At 36.5% G+C, this 21,568-nt stretch overlaps 1 protein-coding gene across 7 annotated transcripts in view; it reads right to left on the minus strand.

Moving 5' to 3' along the window:
* The window catches only part of ACACA (acetyl-CoA carboxylase alpha), a 220,907-nt gene that overhangs the window by 193,299 nt on the left and 6,040 nt on the right, over positions 1–21,568 (minus strand). For 4 of the 7 annotated variants that reach the window (XM_036033622.1, XM_036033621.1, XM_036033619.1 and 1 more), the window contains 2 exons: positions 14,511–14,557; positions 11,202–11,454 (listed from right to left, as the gene is read on the minus strand). In XM_036033622.1, coding sequence (XP_035889515.1) covers positions 11,202–11,428 — 227 coding nt within the window. In that variant the 5' untranslated portion in view covers positions 11,429–11,454; positions 14,511–14,557. Of the gene's footprint in view, positions 1–3,178; positions 3,846–11,201; positions 11,455–14,510; positions 14,558–21,568 lie in introns of those variants that run through there. The other 3 variants (XM_028520093.2, XM_036033620.1, XM_028520092.2) reach the window with 2 other exon arrangements.

Below are 21,568 nucleotides of genomic sequence, written 5' to 3' on the forward strand. Positions count from 1 at the left end.
GCCTGGACCTTGACAGACCCTCTGAGTGGGTATTTTGAAGATTAAATGAGATAATGGACATAAATAAGGTCTTTCATACACTGTTTGATAGACAGTTATTTTCTTCTATTTTTATCTTTTCTTCCTTTCTCCTGCACTCTAACCTTGATACTGTAGTAATTTAACTTTTCAAAATAGAAGAACATGATTAAAATCATCCCACAAAGAAAATATAAGGTCCAGCCCTGACCAGTGTGGCTCAGTTGGCTGGGTATTGTCCGTAAAGCGAAAGATTGCTGGTTTGATTCCTAGTCAGGGCACATACCTGGTTGTGGGTTTGGTCCCCAGATGGGGCATGTATGAGAGGCAGCCAATCAATGTTTCTCTCTCACATTAATGTTTCTCTTCCTCTTTTTCTCTGCCCTTCCCCCCTCTAAAGATAAATAAAATCTTAAAAAATAAAAATTAAAAAAAAAGGAAATACCAGGTCCAGATGGTTTTAAAAGACAAATTCTATCAAACTTTCAAGTGCAGTAGTCTACCAGACTTCCAGACCACAGAAAAAGAAATAAAACTCCCCAGCTAGAGAACACTGATGTAAAACCAGACAAAGATGTTATATGAAGGTAAAAATTAAGGTCCATTTTATTCTTGACTACAAATGCAAAAAACACAAAATAATCTAAATAGTAGGGTATCAGTGTAAGGATGAGCAACTATTAGTAAAAAATATGTTACTCCATGACCAAGTTGAGTTTGTTCCAGGTAGGTATACAAAGATGGTAATTTTATTATTTCATTTTTTATTTTTTAAAAAGCCTTTCTTTTATTTTATTAAGATTTTATTTATTTATTTTTAGAGTGAGGGGAAGAGAATGAGAAAGAGGCGAGAACTATCAATGTGTGGTTGCTTCTTGTGCGCCCCCTACTGGGGAACTGGCCTGCAACCCAGGCATGTGCCTGACTGGGAATCGAACTGATGACCCTCTGGTTTGCAGCCCATGCTCAATCCACTGAGCTATAACAGCCAGGGTGAAAGGTGGTTTAATTTTAGAAAATCCATAAAATGTAAACAACTGTTTTAGATTTCCTAACAAGTACAATAAAATGGATTTAAAAATTAGAGGCATTAGGATTGCAAAGGAGGAACTGTCATTTAGGAATGATATGGTCATTTACATGGAAAACACAGAAGATTCTGCAAAGTATTAGAAATAACAGACCTTAGTCAAGTGTCTAGATATACAATTAATATACAAGAAGTCCAAATATATTATAGACTATACACAGATTATAAAATTAAAAACAAATCATACAGTTAAAAAACAACTAAAATACACACACTCTTATTAAGAGATACATAAGATACACTAAAACTATATAAACAGGAAAACAAAAGAATGTGAAAAATATGTGATTAAGAAAATTGATTATCTGGGTGGGAGAGGCAGGGAAAAGGGTCAAGAAGAGACCATATAATTAAATGTAGGTGATGGCCAAGAACCTACCTTTGTTTTAAGGTGGTAGGTTTCAAATTCTTTCTATATTATATTTTTAAATAACTAAATAACTAACCAAATAAATAAATAATAGTGGGCCACACATGGACCAATGAGTGTGCCATGAACCAATGTTTATATAATCCCATACAGCTAAAGTTAAACGCACACATGTTCCTCAAAGGTCAGATTTTTATTATTTATGGAGGGATGGAAGAAATAGAGGAGATATAAACCTACAGTTAGTAAGGACTTGCTTGAGTATAAGACAAAAAGGGAAGCCTAATCTATACTGATGAAATTAAGGTGGAGAAGGAATTGATTGTAAGATTTAATCAATAGTTTGGAAATACAATGGATCTCAAAATCTTCACCTGTCACCTACCTTTTCTTGAGAAGCTATTAAAGAATGTTGTCTTCTACAAGGATGGAGTAAGCCAAGAAGAAGACAAGGGATGCAAGAAACAGAGGATCCAACACAGATGAGAAGGGAATTCCCTAGATGACTGCTCAAATTGGACGACAGACTGCTTCTTGGAAAAATGGACAGATCACCCGTTGTGTTTAACCACAGAAAAACAAAATAAAACTCTTGAGTGTGTGTATAATATATATAAAAATATATGGGTATGTTTTCTTTATATACATACATATAGGCTTGTTTTACATATATAAAATAAAACAATGTTATGCATATGTATGTTATGTATACATATATAAATCATTCTGATTATATATCATTATATATCATATATGATATATATGTAAAATCAGTTGCTTTTTACTTATTTGACTCTTAGTGAAGTTTCACTTGGTTTTCCCTCAAAAGGGTAGAAGAGGCAAATGAAAAGAAAAAGGATGGTTGTTCTAGAGACTAATTTTACCAACTCAGTGTTTTTTGCATGTTTTTTGTTTTTGCCAAAATCCAGTTTAATTTTCATGTAACTTAAAAAATAAAATGCTTTCAAGATTGCAAAAACAAGCAAACAAACATAGAAGAAAATAGAGGGACCCTGAGGTACTGTTATGAAGCATATCATTCAGGTCTTTTATGTTCCCCTCTGCTGAAGGGGAACAGACTGGCAAGAGGCCTGAAGAAGGCCAAGAAGCCTGGCTCATTTCCTCCTCTGCCTGAGTTCTCAGCAGGAAGAAGGAAGATGCCAGGGCAAGTGAGCTTGGCACCCTTAATACTCCAGTCTGGCTGCACAAGGTCACATGTCAGGACAATTGCAGTAGGTACCTTTTGCAGTCCCAGAGACACATTCTAAAAAAGTTTTAAACTACCCTCCACAGGGATGCTACGTCCTACACAGAAGTGATGTCTACCTTCACGAGAGCTGAAGAGACTTTACTCTTGAAAAACCAGCCAAATCCAGTGAGCAAATTTGGCACAGACTGAGCACGATCCCTTAATGAAATAACAGCACAGCAAGAGAGCTGCACAGGGGTGCTTGTTTTCAACGTAACTACAACTATCACACATGGACACAGGTACCTTTGGTTCAAATTCTGAATCTTAAAAAAAGTGTGAGAAATCCAGAATCAAATATGAGAATTTTTATTCATTTCTTTGAAAAAAATTTTCTTGAGATACAAAAAATTATCAAATCAAATTTGCCATAAATTCTAGAGCTTAAACTGCAATGCCCTACTGTTTTTTAAAAGTATATATTGCCTAAATGTGGCACCCTAAAACTTACCTTTGAAGCATGTAATATCTCATCTCCTTATTTTCCTCTGCAGAACCCTGCATATCACGATGACAAAGGAATGGAAGCTTTTTCTTCAGATTTCAGCCTTGTAAACACAAGCCGCAGCTCGTCCTCCTATTGCAGGTGCTTAAAACCCAGGAGGACAGGAGATACTGTGCCTTCTGCCTACTTCTTGGCCCTGCTTCAGTCAGACTAGAGTATTCCTGATGGCCTCAAACTACAGTCTTTCTGTCCACTTTGTCCCCAATTTCCATACTTCCTCACTTTTCCTCCTTTGTTAAATATTTCCCTATACTTGGCTAACACCTAGAGTTAGCTGCTTTCCCAAAAGGACTGAGAGGAGAGGGGGAGAAATATAAAAGCCTGTAAAACTAGAAAAGAAATCTTAGTGTTCTGCATTAGCCACAGCAAACATGTTTCAACAACGGTCACTTTCTTCTGACAGTCACCAGAGAAAAGCTCCACGGCCTCTCCTGGCTGCCAGGAGCACATGACAGGGAGGCCCAGGGCCAAAAAGAAGACCAAGTTTACAAGGACAGCTAAGCCAAGAAAATAATGGGGTCAGGAAATCCAGAGGGAGGAAGACAGCACAGCCTAGGTAAGTAATTTCTGAGATCCAATCAAAACAAATAATACTGAATATCAGACTGAGAGAGAGGGGAAAGCAGGTCAGGCGGTAAAAAGAAAAAAAACCCCACAAAGGACCAAACATGCCACCAATAGGGAGCTCTATATAGAGTGGGAGCCACAATCCTAATTTTTAGGCCAGAATACTGACATGCATATACACACACAAAACCTTTTCAAAAACAATGAAATCTAAGATTTTATTCACTAAAACTTGAGAATAAGAATGGAGCTAGTGCAAATGGGATCTAGAGACGTGGATAAAATCCTTGAAAGAAAAAAGGAGCTGAGACAAACATTTTAGACACAGAGGTCTAACCCAATTTAAGCAGGGAAGAAAAACCCTGCCTGGAAAGGGTCCTGGAACACATCTATTGCTATGGAAGCAAATCTGCCACAGATGGACAGGTCGTTTAAATAAATAAATAAATTGTGGCTAAAGTTTTACAACAACCTAGTCTTGGTTTAGCTTTTAATTAAGCAAATCTCCATGATATTGCTGCCTTGTAATGGGAGAAAAGACTCCAACAGCTAGAATCTATAGAATCAGGACTTCCTCACACAAGATCTCAGGAATGGTACAATTCACCAGAGTCATATGTGACTTGATTTATGCACAACAGAAAAATTCTCCCCCAAATATTGGGTAGCAATAGTTAATAGTCTGATGCCAACTATGCTGAGAACCTATTAACGTTCTAGAAAAAGCCTCCAAAACAGAAGTACACAAATGACCTGGAGCCCAGATAGAAGATGAACAGTGAAACTAACAATAAAATGGTTAAGACAAACCTCAATCTTCAGACATTCGGGTGACCCAAGTTGAAAAGACTCACTTAGGACACTCAACATGACCACCAGCCATCACAGAAAATGGATGTCTTGGGTTGTTTTCTGTTCTGTACCACTTTGTATCATTCCTTCTACAACATGCCGATGCCTGACAAAGTTAGTCGAGTTTACTTTTTCCTTTAAAGAACCAAGCTGACGCAGAGGCTCCCTCCTATCCTTATGTCTCTTCAGAATAATGTGTCTCAAAATAGAGCACAAAGGCCTTTGTCCAGAACAACGACAGTGACCACAGATGTGGAAGGAGCTCAGTTTTACACACATCTGTCTCCAGATGCAGGCAGTTCCCGAAAGAGAATCACTCTCTGCCTTTATTATATAAATGGAACATTCAAAAAACAAATAAAGCATTGAATATAGAATAAAGCAGGCTATTTTACAGAAAAATATACCAAACAGGCACACTCAATAATAAAGTTTGGGCTTTCTTTTACCAAAGGGATCTTTCTAAAACAATTAAACACTAACACAGCACACCCAGATCCAAAACAAAGCTAGAGTTTTCTAATCTTTTATGGATGCTGCTCACAATCCTTATATAATACTAGAACACAAGAAATAAAAAGCCACACATTCATTCCTCTAAATTCAAAGCATCCCCATCTTAATCTACTATAAAGTGTCCAAAGGAGACACATACCTGGCACAAAATCCAACTAGAAGCCCACACTGATCCCAGCATTGTAACATGCCAAGCACCAAGAATGACGTAGCAGTTTATCCGGCAGACAGTGATGCATTGGCTGGCTTGATTGCAGTGCAGTCTGAATTATACTGCAGCACACACTGTAAGAGATTGTCTTACACTGGGGCTTTTCCAAGCAGAGAAATCTTGAATCAAGGACGTATCTCTTTTGAAAATCAAATGACCATATAAAAAAAATGTTTAGTTGTGGACTCTAAATCCACTGATGTATATGCCTATCCTTGCAGCAATGCCATAGGACGTTGATAACCATGGCCTTGATAACTAGGTTTTGAAATCAGGGAGTATAACTCTTCCAACTTCGCTCTCCTTTTCTAAAATTGTCTTGTCTATTCTAAATCCTCTGGGTTTCCACATAAATTTTAGGATCAAGTTACCAAATTCTAGAAAGACAAAAAAAAAAAAAGCCTGCTGATTTTTAAATGGACTGTGAATTTATAAATCTATTTAGGGAAAATCACCATGTTGACAATATTGAGTTTTCCAAACTCTGAGCATAGACTGTCTCTCCACTTACAGGGTGGGGCAAAAGTAGGTTTCCAGTTGTTCATATGGAAAATAGTACAATATTAATAAATAATGCAAGAATAAATTCTGTTTGGCATACTCACAACAATAAACCTACTTTTGCCCTACCCCATATTTAGCTCTTCAATTTCATTCAGCAATGTCCTATAATTTTTAATGTACAAGTCTTATACTTTTTTGTTAAATTTATTCCTAAGTATTTTATACTTTTTGATGTCATTGTGAATGAAATTAATTTTATTATTTGCTTGTTCATTGCTACCTAGTGTACAGAAATATGACTGATTTTTGTATATGGATCATATAGCCTCTGACCTTGCTAAACTCATTTAAAAAATTTTTAATAACCTTTTGAGATATAATTCATACACCATTTATTTCAGCCATTTAAGGTACATAATTCAATGGCTTTTTATTATATTCACATAGTTGTGAACTATCATCACAATCAGTTTTGGAACACTTTCATTGCCCTAAAGTCTGCCTTTACAGATTTGCCTATTCCGGACATTTCATATAAATGAAATTATATAATATATGGTCTTTTATGACTGGCTTCTTTTACTCAGCATGACGCATTCAGTGTTGCAGTATGTATCTGTACTTCATTTCTTTTTATGGCCAAATAATTTTCCGTTGTATGAACAAAACATACTTTGTTTATTCATTCATCAGTTGAGGGATACTGTGTTGCTTCCACTTTGTGGCTATTACCAATAATGTTGCCATGGATATTCACATTAATTAAGACAGGTCAAAGGAGACAGTGTAGCATAAGACGAGGAGAGGAAGCTAATAAGCCTTGCAGAAGACCAATAATTAAGTTTCAGGTATATAGCATGGCATTTAGACAAACATATATTTTTTAATAAGTGTGTCTCATGCAGTACCTGCAGTATTTAATTTTTTATATTAAAAATTATTCACTATTTATCTGAAATTCAAAATAACTACGAGTCCTATATTTTTATTTGCTAAATCTGACAATTCCAGATAAATGTACTATGATTAGGGAAAAATGTTAATATTAGGAAAAGCTGAGTGAAGGATACACAGGAACTCTTTGTGGTATCTTTGTCAATTCTTCTAAAATTATTTCAAAATAAAAAACTAAATTAAAAAATTAAGTTTATAAAATATCTTTAATGGCATGAGAAAATATTATGTGAAGAAAGCAGGAAACAGAGTTTTATATTCACTATAATATCATCTATGTGTATATTCTTTAATGAAATTTATCCTTAATGGGTAAAAAATACTAAAAGGAAGCATGTAAAATATTAACAGTAGTTATCAATGAATGATTATATTCTAGATTGTTTTATTTCTTTCTTTATACTTTTTGGGTCTTTGTACATTTTGGATCCAACTTTTTTATACATGTAATAATTTCTTAAAAATTTAAGCAGTAAGCCCTGGCTAGCATAGCTCAGTGGATTGAGCACGGGCTGCAAACCAAAGCATCGCAGGTTCAATTCCCAGTCAGGGCACGTGCCTGGGTTGCAGGCCACAGACCCTAGCAACCGCACATTGTCTCTCTCTCTCTCTTTCTCCCTCTCTACCCTCTATAAAAATAAATAAATAAAATACTTTTTAAAAAATCTAAGCAGTAAATGCAAACTTCTTTTGTGAATTTATGTTAACAGGAAGAAAAAAGGGGGAAATGAATGTATCACATAAAATAAACATTGTCCTGAGCCCTACTTACAACATCCATAATTTCATTTCTAAAATTAGGTAGATTTACAGAATAAACTCTAGAGACTGTAATACATACACTGGCAGCTTCTGTTTTCTGAATGGAAAGGAGTAAGTCGGAGATAGAAAAAACTATTGTCCTCAGCAAGAGTACCAAGTTGCAGATCTCATAATGTCCTTCTCTGTCTACTCACTTCTGAGACACCATAGCAACTGGAAACCTCAAGGAAGGAGCTTTGAGAATAGAGTTGGAAGAGCTGTTGGAGGGAGAAAGCTCAAGGAGGCTAAATGAGAAATGCTAAAAAAGTCAAAACATAAGAACACTCTTATAGGCCAACCAATGAGTAAAGCCAAAATATAAACTCAAAACTAGAGTAAGTTTTATTATTTATTTCCCCTGTTAAAAATGGAAAGAGATGAGCCAAAAGACAGAATGGGGAAATAAAATTTTCTGCCTTCTCAATAATGGTTATTTTTGTGGGCAAAAAAGGGTTCTACAAAGAGTAACCTCCCTGGGTGATCTGATCATAAATCCTAACTGGGCAGGTCATGGTGGGGTGGTCATGTTCCAGGCACACAACTCTTTAGTAAAAGGTCCACCTTTGCCGTAAGCAAGCCCTACCCACTGTTGGTGCGTCTAGGTTAATACACCTTTGAAATACATGCAATCACCCTCAAGAAAGCACATATTCTTGTTAAGGATCTTTTAATCCAATCCTCCTCAACCACCACTCCCTCCCACCCTCGTGTAATCCTTCTTACTTCCCTCCTTAATTTTAAATGCATTTTTTAAAAACCCTGTGGAACTGTCATTCATTGGAGCATTTCAGATATTGCTTCCTGGCAACTGTTGCCAGTTTTGGTTCAAATAAACTCATAAAAATCCTCTACAGGCATGGACATTTCTAATGTTAACATCTGAATTATAACATTGACAGAATGTTTGCTGTAATCAAAAGCTTTTCAAATCTAAACTTCCAAGTTTTAAGCTCTAATTTGTAAAAGACTTAAAGAGGTTTTCCAGTCCAAAATGTTTACCTCACAAAAGGACTCCTCCCTAATAAATAACAACATCCACTAATATGGCACATTTTACTTTTCCGAAAGCTTTTGCAGTTATTATTTAAGTTTACCTCCATCACTAGATTTAAATGAAACGACTTCAAAATCAAGAGTTTAAAGTGAGACACTAAAAAGGAAAGAGAATCCTTGTTCCTTTCCAGGTCAAACACAAACACAGACAGTTAACACTAAAAAGCTCTATCCTTTATAGTTTTTTATCAAATCATGTCACTACTCTTGTCTCCTTAACTTCCCTCTTGACCCAATGGGAGCAGAAGCTGAAAGCCACTCCCACATTCTCTCTGAATCTCACCTCATCACCATTATTTCCTATGGATGAAGGTCTTATATGGTCTTTTTATAACCATGAATTTTAGGATATATCAAAAAAGTATTTTTCTTTATAGACCAGAAAGGAGATAGGAAGAGCTCACCTTCAAGGAGCTTTCTGAATGAACTTAATCACTGTCTCCTTCCAAAGCAGCAACTACTTGGCTTAAACCCCAGCAACAGAAAAGCTTATATTTATGTATATACAAATAACAGCAATTACAGATTGTTTTCAAATGAAGTCATTACCCAAACATGCTTGCTAAGCATAAAATGTTGGCCACTTGACATTAAAAGTATATATTTTAAGAATTTTAAGAAGAAACTGAGATAAAGTTTCAAATACTACAAGAATTATAGGATTAAAAAGGGGTTAAAGAAATCATACACCTTAAGAGGTAAAATACCCAACTGTGTAATTAATGTGATTCCAACTGGACCTCAACCAGGAATTCAGCATACTAGCTGACAAAACTGATTACAATCTTTGATCGACAAGGTGGGGTGATCTGGATTTAGAATGCACTGTAAATTTGCAGAACAATCTGACCTCAAGTGGCATCCCACAAGGAGCAGAGAAAATGTCAATATCCATAAAACTAAATGGCTTTATTATATGCCATGAAATCATACATTAGTTATAAAAATTAACATGCCCACACTCATTCTTAAATGGTCTTTCTTTTCAAATGTTCAATTGAATATTAATAATAAAGTTCAGAAATATATCAACCTAGCTGATATATCAACCCCTAGCTAATCTTATCTACAAATAAAAAGCACAGTTGTATATTCCCACAAGCTATAACTTTCTTGGACTGTTATTTTTCAAATGTTTGGGTCATAAAGTATAGAAAATGATTCATCCAGTCTTTCATTGGTATGCTAGAAAATATGTAATGCAAGTCATCTCCATTTTTGGAAAAACCTATTTTCTATTCCAGCCTATCCATCATCCCACAGAATTCTCATTTAGCACCTAAAACCAAGCCCTCAACTCGAGAGGCCAGCTCTCATCCTACACTGTGGCAATGACTTCACTTGGTTTTAGGTAACCTCCAGTTAACATCTCTTAGGAATGTACCTGTCCCTTTAATCTATTTCATCTGTGAAGGATTAGGCTATTTCCTCAGGAAGCTAAACTGGTCTCTACTTAATTTTGGATTCAAAGAGTGAAAAGGAATATCTGAACCAATACACTCATTGTTTTAGATGAGGAAAATGGGCCCAAAGAGATACCACAAATTGGTGTGGTCACACACCTAATTGGTGGCAGATGTCAGAAGAGTTCTCTCCAGTATCAGATAAACTTGACTCAATTTAAATTATCCCCAAGGACACGATATTCACAAGTGACTTATGAAATGGATCAATGAAGAAACTTTGTTCTGTTTCGAAATATTAGCTGAAAAGTGAGTGGTAACTGGCACTGTCTCCTTCCCAGGTTGCTGACCACACTTCAATCCATAGCTCCTCCACGCACTATGAGCGTGATTTTGCAACAGTAGGGCCTGCAAACAAGTTCTCAGGCGCGTATAGCACTGACAACACAGTCTTTGCAATAAGAGCCATCAACTTTGAGAATGAATTGGCAATAACTAGGCAACTAAAAACTGCCTTGTAATAATATCATTACCTGACCCAGTGTGGTTCAGTGGGTTGAGCACTGGTCTGTGTTACTATTTACTGACATTCTCAATTACATATAGAGAATTGCGTTTCTAGAGAAAAAGGAAAATTCTTATTTACACAACCCCTTGGTTCCTACCACAGCTCTTTATTGACTACTGGCCCTGCCAGAAATAAAATATAACTTCCTGACATGATGAAGCATTTCGAAAAAAGATTACTACAAATTTGCCCACCATTGCAAAAGTCCTATTGATCATCAAGATAGTTACAATGATGGTAGTCAAAGTGGGAAGGAAACTGAAATTCCTCAATCTAACTTTATTCTCTAGATATCAGTAAAAGACCTAGTATATAGAAAGAACCACAAAAGTTGAGAGAACATTTAGGGAAAGATGCTTTCAAAAACTGTACTCCAGACAAAATACATCATTTTCTACTTACTCATCAAAGCTTTAAGACCAGTGACAAAGGAAAAAAATGAAACAATCTTCCCTAAAATTATTCTTGCTCTTTTCAGAACAAATTCAGTGAAACCAATATAACAGATTAAATAAGCAAAACATTAAACTTCTCTCTCACCTCACATGTAAGGCCAAGCCATCCTGTAGACCAGAGATTCCCCCATCAGAGAGTGTGTCTGAGCTGACAGAAGCTGGTGACAAAGAACCTTCCTTCTCCTCCAGGAGGTCCAGCTTCACCAGGTTGCTGATCTCATCCTCTGAGTTATCTTCAGACACAGAACCGATTATGAATCGGGAGTGCTGGTTGAGCTCCAAAGGGTTGGCCAACTGGGATGGTTCATCCATTATTTCTTCAAAATGAGCTCTCAGAGCTATGGAGAAAACGAAGAGAGAAAGAGGGGGTTATGGATAATAATCTATGTCTGAGGATAGCCACAGGTTATACCTAATACATCATAGCTTGTACTTGGAAGCAAAATAGAGTTTGAGAATTCATTTCCTTGGCTATCCTATTTCAGGGCCTTTGTTTTTCACAAAGGAGGGGAATTCAGATTGTGGTAACTCTACCTAAAAAATTAAAAATCATTTCCTTTTCCTCAAAGAAATCTTGCTAAGAAACTTGAAGCCACTCCCAATCTCTTTACCAATTTGGTGATGTTCAAAAGATAACTAGAAACCTTTCTAGTAGGTCAAAGCTGCTTGCTTTGATATTGTAACTTCAGTTATCTTCAGTAACTTCAGTATTGGTGAGAATGTGGTAAGAGTTTGGGAAGAGTGGTGCTCATTAAAAACTTGGTGTTTATAGTAAATTACATAACTAACATCTGGCTCCAAATACTATACTGTGAGAGGCTATAAATTTTATATAAGCACATTTATGTATAGATATATACATAAAATAATTATATATGTGTAAGTATACATATACCATAAGATATACTATACACACACACACGGTTTACTTTAAAGCAAACTCCAGATGGGAATTTTTTAATTAAAAAAAAAAAGTTTCCTTTTCCCCAGGAAATTTTTCTTAAATATGTAATTCACCCCAAAAATGTCTGCTTTTGGCTCTAATGTGCTGACACAGATAGGAAGAAAGTGAATCTACTATTAAATTAAAACCTATAAATCTATTCTGTCATTCCAAAATTCCTACAAAAAAATTTTAAAAATATACCTCAACTGACTATTAAACAGCTTGTGGCCTAACCAACAACTTTAATTAAGAAAGTAATGATTTCCAATCTTTATTTTCAGGTGCTCTAAGATTTGATATACCAACACATGATAAGAAATTTATGAATAAATTTCATATGCTGTAAACCAGTTTGAGGTATAGAAGAGCAATGTTCTTTGACATCAAGATTTTGGAAAAAATGTTTAGGAATTACCATCAAACATGTTAAAATTACACATTAACCATTATTTTTATATCCTATAATTTGTGAATCAGAGCTTATTCTTTTTGAATAATGAAAGTAAAGATTTCATTTACTTATTTTAGACAGAGGGGAAGGGACGGAGAAAGAACGAGAGAAACATCAATGCATGGTTGCTTCTCACATGCCCCTTACTGGGGACCTGATCTGGCCTGCAACCTAGGCATGTGCCCTGACTGGGAATTGAACCAACAACCCTTTGGTTTGTAGGCCAGCACTCAATCCACTGAGCCACACCAGTCAGAACTTTTCCTTTTTTTAAGATTTTATTTATTTACTTTGAGAGAGGGGGGAAGGAAAGGAGAAAGAGACAGAGAGAAACATCAATGTGCGAGATACACTGATGGGTTGCTTCTCACACACCCCTAACTGGGGACCTGGACCCCAACCCAGGCATGTATCTTGACCAGGAATTGAACAGGCAAACCTTTTGGTTTGCAGGCTGGTGCTCAATCTACTGAGCCACACCAGCCAGGGCAGGGCTTATTCATTTATAAGGATAAAACAGTATTTGTAATGCTAGAACATTGGTTCTCAAAATGTGGTTCCCTAGACCCAGAGCAATATTACCTAGAAATCCAATAAAAGTATAAATTCTTGGACCCTACCACAGATCAACTAACCATCAGCATCTACAGGATGGGGCCCAGTAATCTATACTTTACCAAGTCCTACTGAAGTTTGAGAACCACTGTGCTGGAAAAATGAAGTAGTAATAACAAATGTCCAAGAATGCTAAAAAATACCTACTGACATTCCTTAAAAGTGAGTTGCCCTGGCCAGGTAGCTCAGTTGGTTAGAGTGTCGTCCTGATATACCAAGGTTGGGAGTTTGATCCCCAGTCAGAGCACATGTAAGAATTAACCAATAGATGCATAAATAAGTAGAAGAACAAAGCAATGTTTTGTTTTCTCTCCTTCCTTCCTCACTCTCTAAATCAATATTTTTAAAAAGTGAATTTGAGATTACTTAAACTAACTCTTATGCTTAAAACTAAAATCAAATATAAAAATATCATGCAAACTTGACATCTAAATTTTCTACACATTTCTCCCTTGGAAAACTAGGTTTCCTTAAAAAACAAAAAAATTTCAATGTATCCAAATTTTATAAAGAGGTTCACTTCCACAACCATTAATAAAACTACATCATTTAAAAAGAGGGGGGGCGGGAAAAGAAAGGACAGTAAAAAGGGAGAGAAGGAGGAAGCAAGGGAGGGAGGAGTTCTAACAGACTGACCACTCCAAACACGAGAAGGTGCAGCAGCAAAAAGGCTACTTCTTTCACATTTTAGAGCAGTGCATAATCAAGTTTAAGAATAACACATCCATAAAAGTTCATTTTAGCTAATGGAAAATAACGGCTGCCTTCTTCACAAAGGAAATAAGTAAGGTACTCAGGGCCACATTCTACCTTATAGTCTGACCAAACTTAGGTGACTAATAAAATATAAAATTCATGAGAAAGAAGCATTTCTCTGATTCCATAGGAGAAGAAAAAGAAAGGATTGACTAATAAATGAAAGGCTCCAAAAGGTCAACTTCAAACTTTTCTTTCCTAGCTAAGAGGAACATGAAGGCAGCCTTCCCTCTAGGGTTGGAAAGAATGGAAGCAGCTCAGTATCAACATCTAAAGAGCCTGTCCACTAACCAGCAATTCTGTTGAATGGTATTCCCAGGCACACAAGCCTATAAAGCACCAGAAAAGAGAGGTCACGTATGGAAAATCACTGAGTAGCTGTCCAGACACTCTAGAAGCTACTCCACAGCTTGTCCCACTTCCTCTGATTCTAGTCCTGAATTAAAGAGAAAAAGTGGTGGAATACTACCACAGACTCATTCACTCAAGTCATTCCCCCCCCAAACCTGCCTATATCCTTTTGTGGAAGGCAACTTTTAACGTAAAAGCCTACAGTTTAGTATTTTAGTACATGAACATAAATTTTATCACACTGAAAACGTGAAGAAGCATTATTTGTAACTGACCTCTTAAGATTCTTACTGTCTGAGCAGATATCCACTTCCAAAAAGAACTAAAAAGAGAAAGGGAGAGAGATTTTAAGCATTTTTTTTAAGAAACTCAAATTTGATCAACAGCTGTTTTGCTCAGCATAATACAAAACTAATAATGCTCAAAGTATGATTTTTCTGGTCAAATCTATTATTTAACTTGAAGCATAAAGTTCAGTTGTTTAACTATTATTTTTTCAAATCTGTAAATCAAAAACATGGCACATTCAAAGACTTTATTATTTATGAAAGTATTAAACAATAATCCAAGATTATGATATTTAGTTGCATACTTGGATGAACACATTCTAACCCTATGACTCCCAATAGTTCCACAAAAATGAGGCAGTGGGAGAAGAAAACCACTAGATTCTGTACAACTCGGGCAGGCAATGATTATGTTTCCAAATGGCTATACCCACCCACAAAGCCAGGGAGAGGACAGATCTCCCATTATATCAAGTCCCTAAACTCTAAGGAACCAAGGAGTCTTTAGCTACTTCCCAAATCCTGGGTTTCCTTCTAGGCCCAGCAATTTAAATGTATCCAGGGTAGAAATTCTCAGCTTTGAGTATTTATAACAATAACCTGTGGAGCTTTTTAAAAACATATATAGTAGGTCTAAACTCCACCCCAGATCTACTAAATCACAATTGCTGCTGGAAACTCAGAGATGTGAGTATTAAGTTTCACAGTGGACTGACATAGTTCCCCTAGTCTAGAGTGGAGAAGAAAACAAGGAAAGAACTTACTATGCAGACAGCAAAATTCAGAACTTTTAAGAGGAGACCCTGAGTGAAAGTGACTAGATTGGGAACAGTGCAGGTATATTAATTGGAAAATTAAGATTTATGCAATTATGTATTTTGAGCTAATATTATCCCCCACAACTGTGGTAGAGAAGGTGTGGGTGGTGGGGGGAGAGAAAAGAAAGGAAAAAGGAAGCACAGTTGATCCTTGAATGCCACAGATTTTTTTTTGTTTTTCATTTTTATTGAATTTATTGGGGTGACACTGGTTAATAAAATTATATAGGTTTCAGGTGTACAATTCTATAATATATCATCTGTATATTGTATTGTGTTCAATACCCAAAGTCAGGTCTCCTTCCATCACCAATTATCCCATTTACCTTCTTCTACCTCCCCTCACCCCCTTTCCCTCTGGTAATCACTACACCTGTTGTCTATGAAGGGTTTTTTTTTTTTTGCTTACTCCCTTTACCTTTTTCACCTAGACCATCAATCCCCCTGCCCTCTGACAGCTGTCAGTCTGTTCTCTATATCTATGATTTTATTTCTATTTTGTATGTTCATTAGATTCCAAATGAGTAAAATTATATGGTATTTGTCTTTCTGACTGATTTATTTCACTTAGCATTAATCTCTCCAGGTACATCCATGCTGTTGCAAAAGGTAGTATTTCCTTCCTTTTTATTTCCAAGTAGTATTCAATTGTGTAAATGCACCAAAGCTTTTTTTATCCACACATATACTGATGGACACTTGGGGCAGCTTCCAAATCTTGGCTATCGTAAAAAACACTTAAGTGAACATGCAGGTGCATATATTCTTTCAAATCAGTGTTTTGGGTTTCTTCAGATATAGTCCCAGAAGTGGAATTGCTTGGTCATAGGCAGTTACATTTTTAATTTTTTGAAGAAACTCCATACTGTTTCCATTGCAGCTACACAAATCTGCATTCCCACCAACAGTAAAGGAGGATTTGCTTTTCTCCACATCCTCGCCAACACTTTTTTGTTGATTTGATAATAGCCATTCTGACAGGTGTGAAGTGCTATCCCATTGTGGTTTTAATTTGTAGCCTCTGATGATTAGTGATGTTGAACATCTCTGCATATGTCTATTGGCCATCTGTAAATCCTCTCTAGAGAAGTGTCTATCTAGGTCCTTTGCCCACTTTTTAATTGAATTGTTGTGGGTTTTTTGGTGTTGAGTTGTGTAAGTTCCTTACAGATTTTAGATAAAACCCCTTATCGGGTGTATCACTGGCAAGTATGCTCTCCCATTCATGTTGTTGATGGTTTCCTTTGCTCTGCAAAAACTTTTTAGTTTGATGTAGTCCTATTTGTTTATTTTTCCTTTTTGTTTCCCATGCCCGAGGGAATGTATCAGAAAAAACATTACTATGAGATTTTACTGTCTGTGTTTTCTTCTAGGAGCTTTTTGTTATTTATTTATTTTTACTGTTATTCAAATACACTTGTCCCAATTTTTCCCCCATTGCTCTCCTCTGCCCCACCCGCCCCCTTATAGTTTCAAGTCTAACATTTAAGTCTTCAACTCATTTTGAGTTTATTCTTGTGTATGGTGAAAGAAGGTGGTCTAGTTTCATTTTTTTATATGTACCTGTCCAATTTTCCAAAGCCATTTACTGAATGGACTATCTTTACCCATTGTATTGTATGTTCTTACCTTCTTTGTCAAATTAATTGACCATAAAGGTGTGGGTTTATTTCTGAGCTCTCTAATCTGTTCCACTGATCTATATGTCTGCTTTCATGCCAGCACCACGCTGTTTTGATTACTATGGCCTCCAACTTTGTTATTCTTTCTCAAAATTACCATGGCTTTTCAGGGACTTTTGTGGTTCCCTATAAATTTTTGGAATAGTTGTTCTAGCCATGTGAAATACATCATTGGTATCTTTTTTTTTTAGATTTTATTTATTTATTTTTAGAGAGAGAGGAAGGGAGGGAGAGAGAAAAGGAGTGAAACATCAATGTGTGTTGCCTTTAGTGCATACCTTACTGGGTACCTGGCCCGCAACCCAGGCATGTGCCCTGACTGGGCATCGAACCGGCAATGCTTTGGTTCACAGGCCCGCACTCAATCCACTGAGCTACACCAGCCAGGGCTCACCCTTGGTATCTTGATAGGAATTATGTTAAATCTACAGATTGCTTTGGGTACTACAGACATTTTTTTTTTAAATCCTCACCCCAGGATATGCTTATTGATTTCAGAGAGACAGGAAGGAGGAGGAGAGAAGGGAGAAAGAGAGAAAGAGAGAGAGGGAGAGATGAAAGAGAAACATCAATTGGTTGCCTCCCATATGTGCCCCATGGGGATCAAACCCTCAACTTTTTTGTTGTATGAGACAGTGCTCCAACCAACAGAGCTACCTGACCAGGGCAGTATAGACATTTTAATGATGTTAATTTTTCCTCTACATGAATAAACATGGTATATGCTTCCACTTGTTTGTACCTTCTTCAATTTCTTTCTTTAGTATCTTATAATTTTCTGAGTACAGGTCTTCTACTTCCTTCATTAAATTTATTCCAAGGTATTTTTTAATGTAATTATAAATGGCATTGTTTGTTTAGTTTCCCGTTGTAATAGTTCATTATTGGTATATAAAAGTGTAACTGATTTCTGGATATTTATTTTGTATCCTGCTACTTTACTGAATTCACTTATCAGTTCTATCATTTTTTTAGTGGAATCTTTAGGGTTCTCTATATTATCATGTCATCTGCAAATAATGACCGTCTCACTTCTTTCTTTCCAATTTGGATGCCTTTTATTTCTTCTTTTTGTCTGAGTGCTGTGGCTAGGACTTCTAGTACTATGTTGAATAAGAATTGTAAAAGCAAACATTCCTGTCTAGTTCCTAATCTTAAGAAAAATGCTTTTAGTTTTTGCCCATGAACACCATGTATTTAAATGACACAGGTCCACCCATGTGCAGATATTTTTTTCAGTGAATACTATAAATCTACCTTACTTTATTATAAAAACATATAAATATGTGTTGACTGGTTATGTCAATGGTAACTTCTAGTCAACAGTAGGCCAACAGGAGTTAAGTTTTGGGAAGGTCAAATGGTATACATGGATTTGACTGCACAGGAGGTCAATAACCCTAACTCCCACACTGTTCAAGAGTCAACAGTAATTTGAATCAGATGTACCCAAAGGTGCAACGGAGCTGAGGTCAAAGTCTAAGACCCAAAACCAAACTCTGACTCAAACTCTATACTGGCAATATAACCTTGGACAAGTTTCTGAGCCTCCTCATCTGTGAAAACAAAGGGAAGATCATGTGCACCTCATGAGACTGCTGTGAGCACGAAGAGTATATATATAAAAGGGCTTTGTAAACTATGATGCGCTAGATGAGTGTTTTTCAAATTATGGGTTACCACCAAGCACAATAGTAAGAAATCAGTTTACTGGGTTCCAACCACCATTTTAAAACTGAAATATAATAGAGAATGTTAAGAGTACCCCATGCTTTATAAGGATATTGTTTTGTAAACATTTTTATCGGTAACATATATACAATGACACCAACATCTTATTGTGAGTTGTGTCAATTAATCCTCATTCTCCTGTCCACTTCACTTTACGCCCTCACCAGAGAGCAAGTAGAGAATTAACTACCTAAACCAGTAGTTCATAAACTTTCTTAGGTCAAGGCACTATATAGAAATCTGATAAAAGCTATGGACCCTTTCATGATAAAAGCTTCCCCTCACACAAAATTTTTTTTAAGATTTTATTTATTTATTTTTAGAGAGGGAAGGGAGGGAGATACAGAGAGAGAGAGACAGAGAAACTTCAATGTGCGGTTGCTGGGGGTTATGGCCTGCAACCCAGGCATGTACCCTGGCTGGGAATCGAACCTGGGACACTTTGGTTCCCAGCCCGCGCTCAATCCACTGAGCTACGTCAGCCAGGGCTTACAAAATTTTGTTTGCATATGAGTATGAGATCTCTAAAGCCTTGCCATGAATTAGTTAAGACCTCTCTCTCTAGAAAAAGGACAAAAAAATGGAGTTGACCTTTGGGGAAGGCTCCTATAGCTGCTGTCTTATCACCTCCAAATCAAAGATTTATGAGAAATACTAAATCTGAATGGTTTTAAGACTTTGAGATCATTTCCTTCAACAGCCAACTGGATATTTTCTGGCTTGTTTTTGTTTTTTAAAGATTTTATTTATATATTTTAAAGAGAAGGGAGGGAGGAAGAGAGGGAGAGAAACACCAATGTGTGGTTGCCCCTCACACGCCCCCTACCTATGACCAGGCCCGCAACCCAGGCACATGCCCTAGACTGAGAATCGAACCGGCAACACTTTGGTTCACAGGCGGGCACTCAATCCACTAAGCCACACCAGACAGGGCTGTCCTTGTTTTTGTTTGTTTGTCAGAGAAAATAAGATAGTACAATCATCTGTCCTATTCCTAATTTCTCAGCCTAGGGATAAGAATACATCCCAAGGATGAAGCTGGTGCACACTTCTGTATCTTTCAAGAAATTATTAAAGAAATCTTGCCAAACTTTTGGATAAAGATAATAGGTCAAACACATATCCACTTTGCTCCTGCCTGAATTCTCATTACCAAAGTAAAGGAATTTTTTAAGGGCATAGTCCACAAAAAGATCCCTCGCCCCCAAAATATTCAGGGGAGACAACACTAAGATCATTTTCTTGGAAAGTAGATAAAAGAGTGATAAATGACTATGTAAGCTCAAGAAAACTGAATCATAAGCCATCTGTGGTAAACTTAGAATCAATACAATTTATATTACATAATCTCCAAAATGTTCTCAAAGTAGAAGTAAAAAATGAAGCTAAAATAAAGAGGACTGGTTGAAGTTCTATTTCAGAAGCTATCAGGGGTGTCCAAACCACAGCCCTGCAGGCCACATGTGGCCCAGGTTGGCCTTGAATGCATGCCAACACAAATATCATGAATTTACTTAAAACCTTTCTTTTGCTCATCAGTTTTCATTAGTGTTTGTGTATTTAATGTGTGGCCCAAGACAACTCTTCTTCCAGTGTGGCCCAGAGACGCCAAAAGGTTGGATACCCCTGTTAGATTCTCTTCTTAGCCATTAAAGCCATTCTATGATCCTGATAAAAGACTGAAAAGTTATTCTCTGAAGAATGTTAAACAGAAGATTTCTAGACTAGGGGATACCATTAACAGTACAGGAGGGGACACTATATTGAAAATGAAGAAACTGAGCAAATATATTGAGTAAGACCTCCCAGGCTTCTTTATCCAATTTTCATCCTGGGGCATGGCGGGGAGGGACAGAACTATAGGGTCCTTCTTTGAAGAATGTGAATAGTCCAAGGGAAAAAAAACATCAAGTACTAACACTGAAGTTCCTAATTAAGATAATAAAGCCCTGAATAAAGCCCTGGCTGGTGTAGCTCAGTGGATTGAGTGCAGGCTTGTGAACTAAAGGGTCACTGGTTCAATTCCTAGTCAGGCCACGTGCCTGGATGGTGGGCCAGGTCCCCAGTTAGGGGAATGTGAAGGGCAAACACACACTAATGTGTCTTTCCCTCTCTTTCTCCTTCTCCTCTCTCTAATAAATAAATAAAATCTTTAAAAAAAAAGATACCAAACCAAATACCCATAGAGTAAAATTAATAGTCAATAAACTCCACTCACATTTTCATAATGAGTTTTTCAATCACTTCTCTTTAAATTTAAGCTGACAATTAGGGATTACTAGATATCTGAGGAAAATCTACAATATAGAAGAATTTTTTTTAATTACCTGTAGAAAAAAATGCAATGTGAAGAGATTATACAGAATGAGAACACATTAGAAATTGGGGTGAAGGAGCAGCCTCACTCCTGTGGTATTTTTCCCCAAAACCCATTAACTCTAGTGCTAATCATGAAAAAACAGCAGGCAAATTTGAATTAAGGCACATTCTACAAAATACTTGAACAAGGCTTCTCAAAAACTGTCAAGATCGTTTTTTAAAAAAAAGAAACAAACAGAAAGGTCAACTAAGGAACTATCACAAATCAGGGAGACTACGAAGATATGACCACCAACTGCAATGTGATATTCTGAATTAGGCCTGGAACAGAAAAAATCACATTGGTAAACAAACAAACAAACAAACAAACAAACAAAAAACTAGGGAAATCTGAGTAATGCCTGCAGTTTAGTTAATAGTATTAAGCCAATATCAATTTCTTAGTTTTGACAAAGGTAGTATGGCTATGTAAAATATTAACATTAAGGAAGCTTGG

The sequence above is a fragment of the Phyllostomus discolor genome, chromosome 8 (assembly GCF_004126475.2).
Source record: "Phyllostomus discolor isolate MPI-MPIP mPhyDis1 chromosome 8, mPhyDis1.pri.v3, whole genome shotgun sequence".
NCBI classification, from domain to species: Eukaryota; Metazoa; Chordata; class Mammalia; order Chiroptera; family Phyllostomidae; genus Phyllostomus; species Phyllostomus discolor.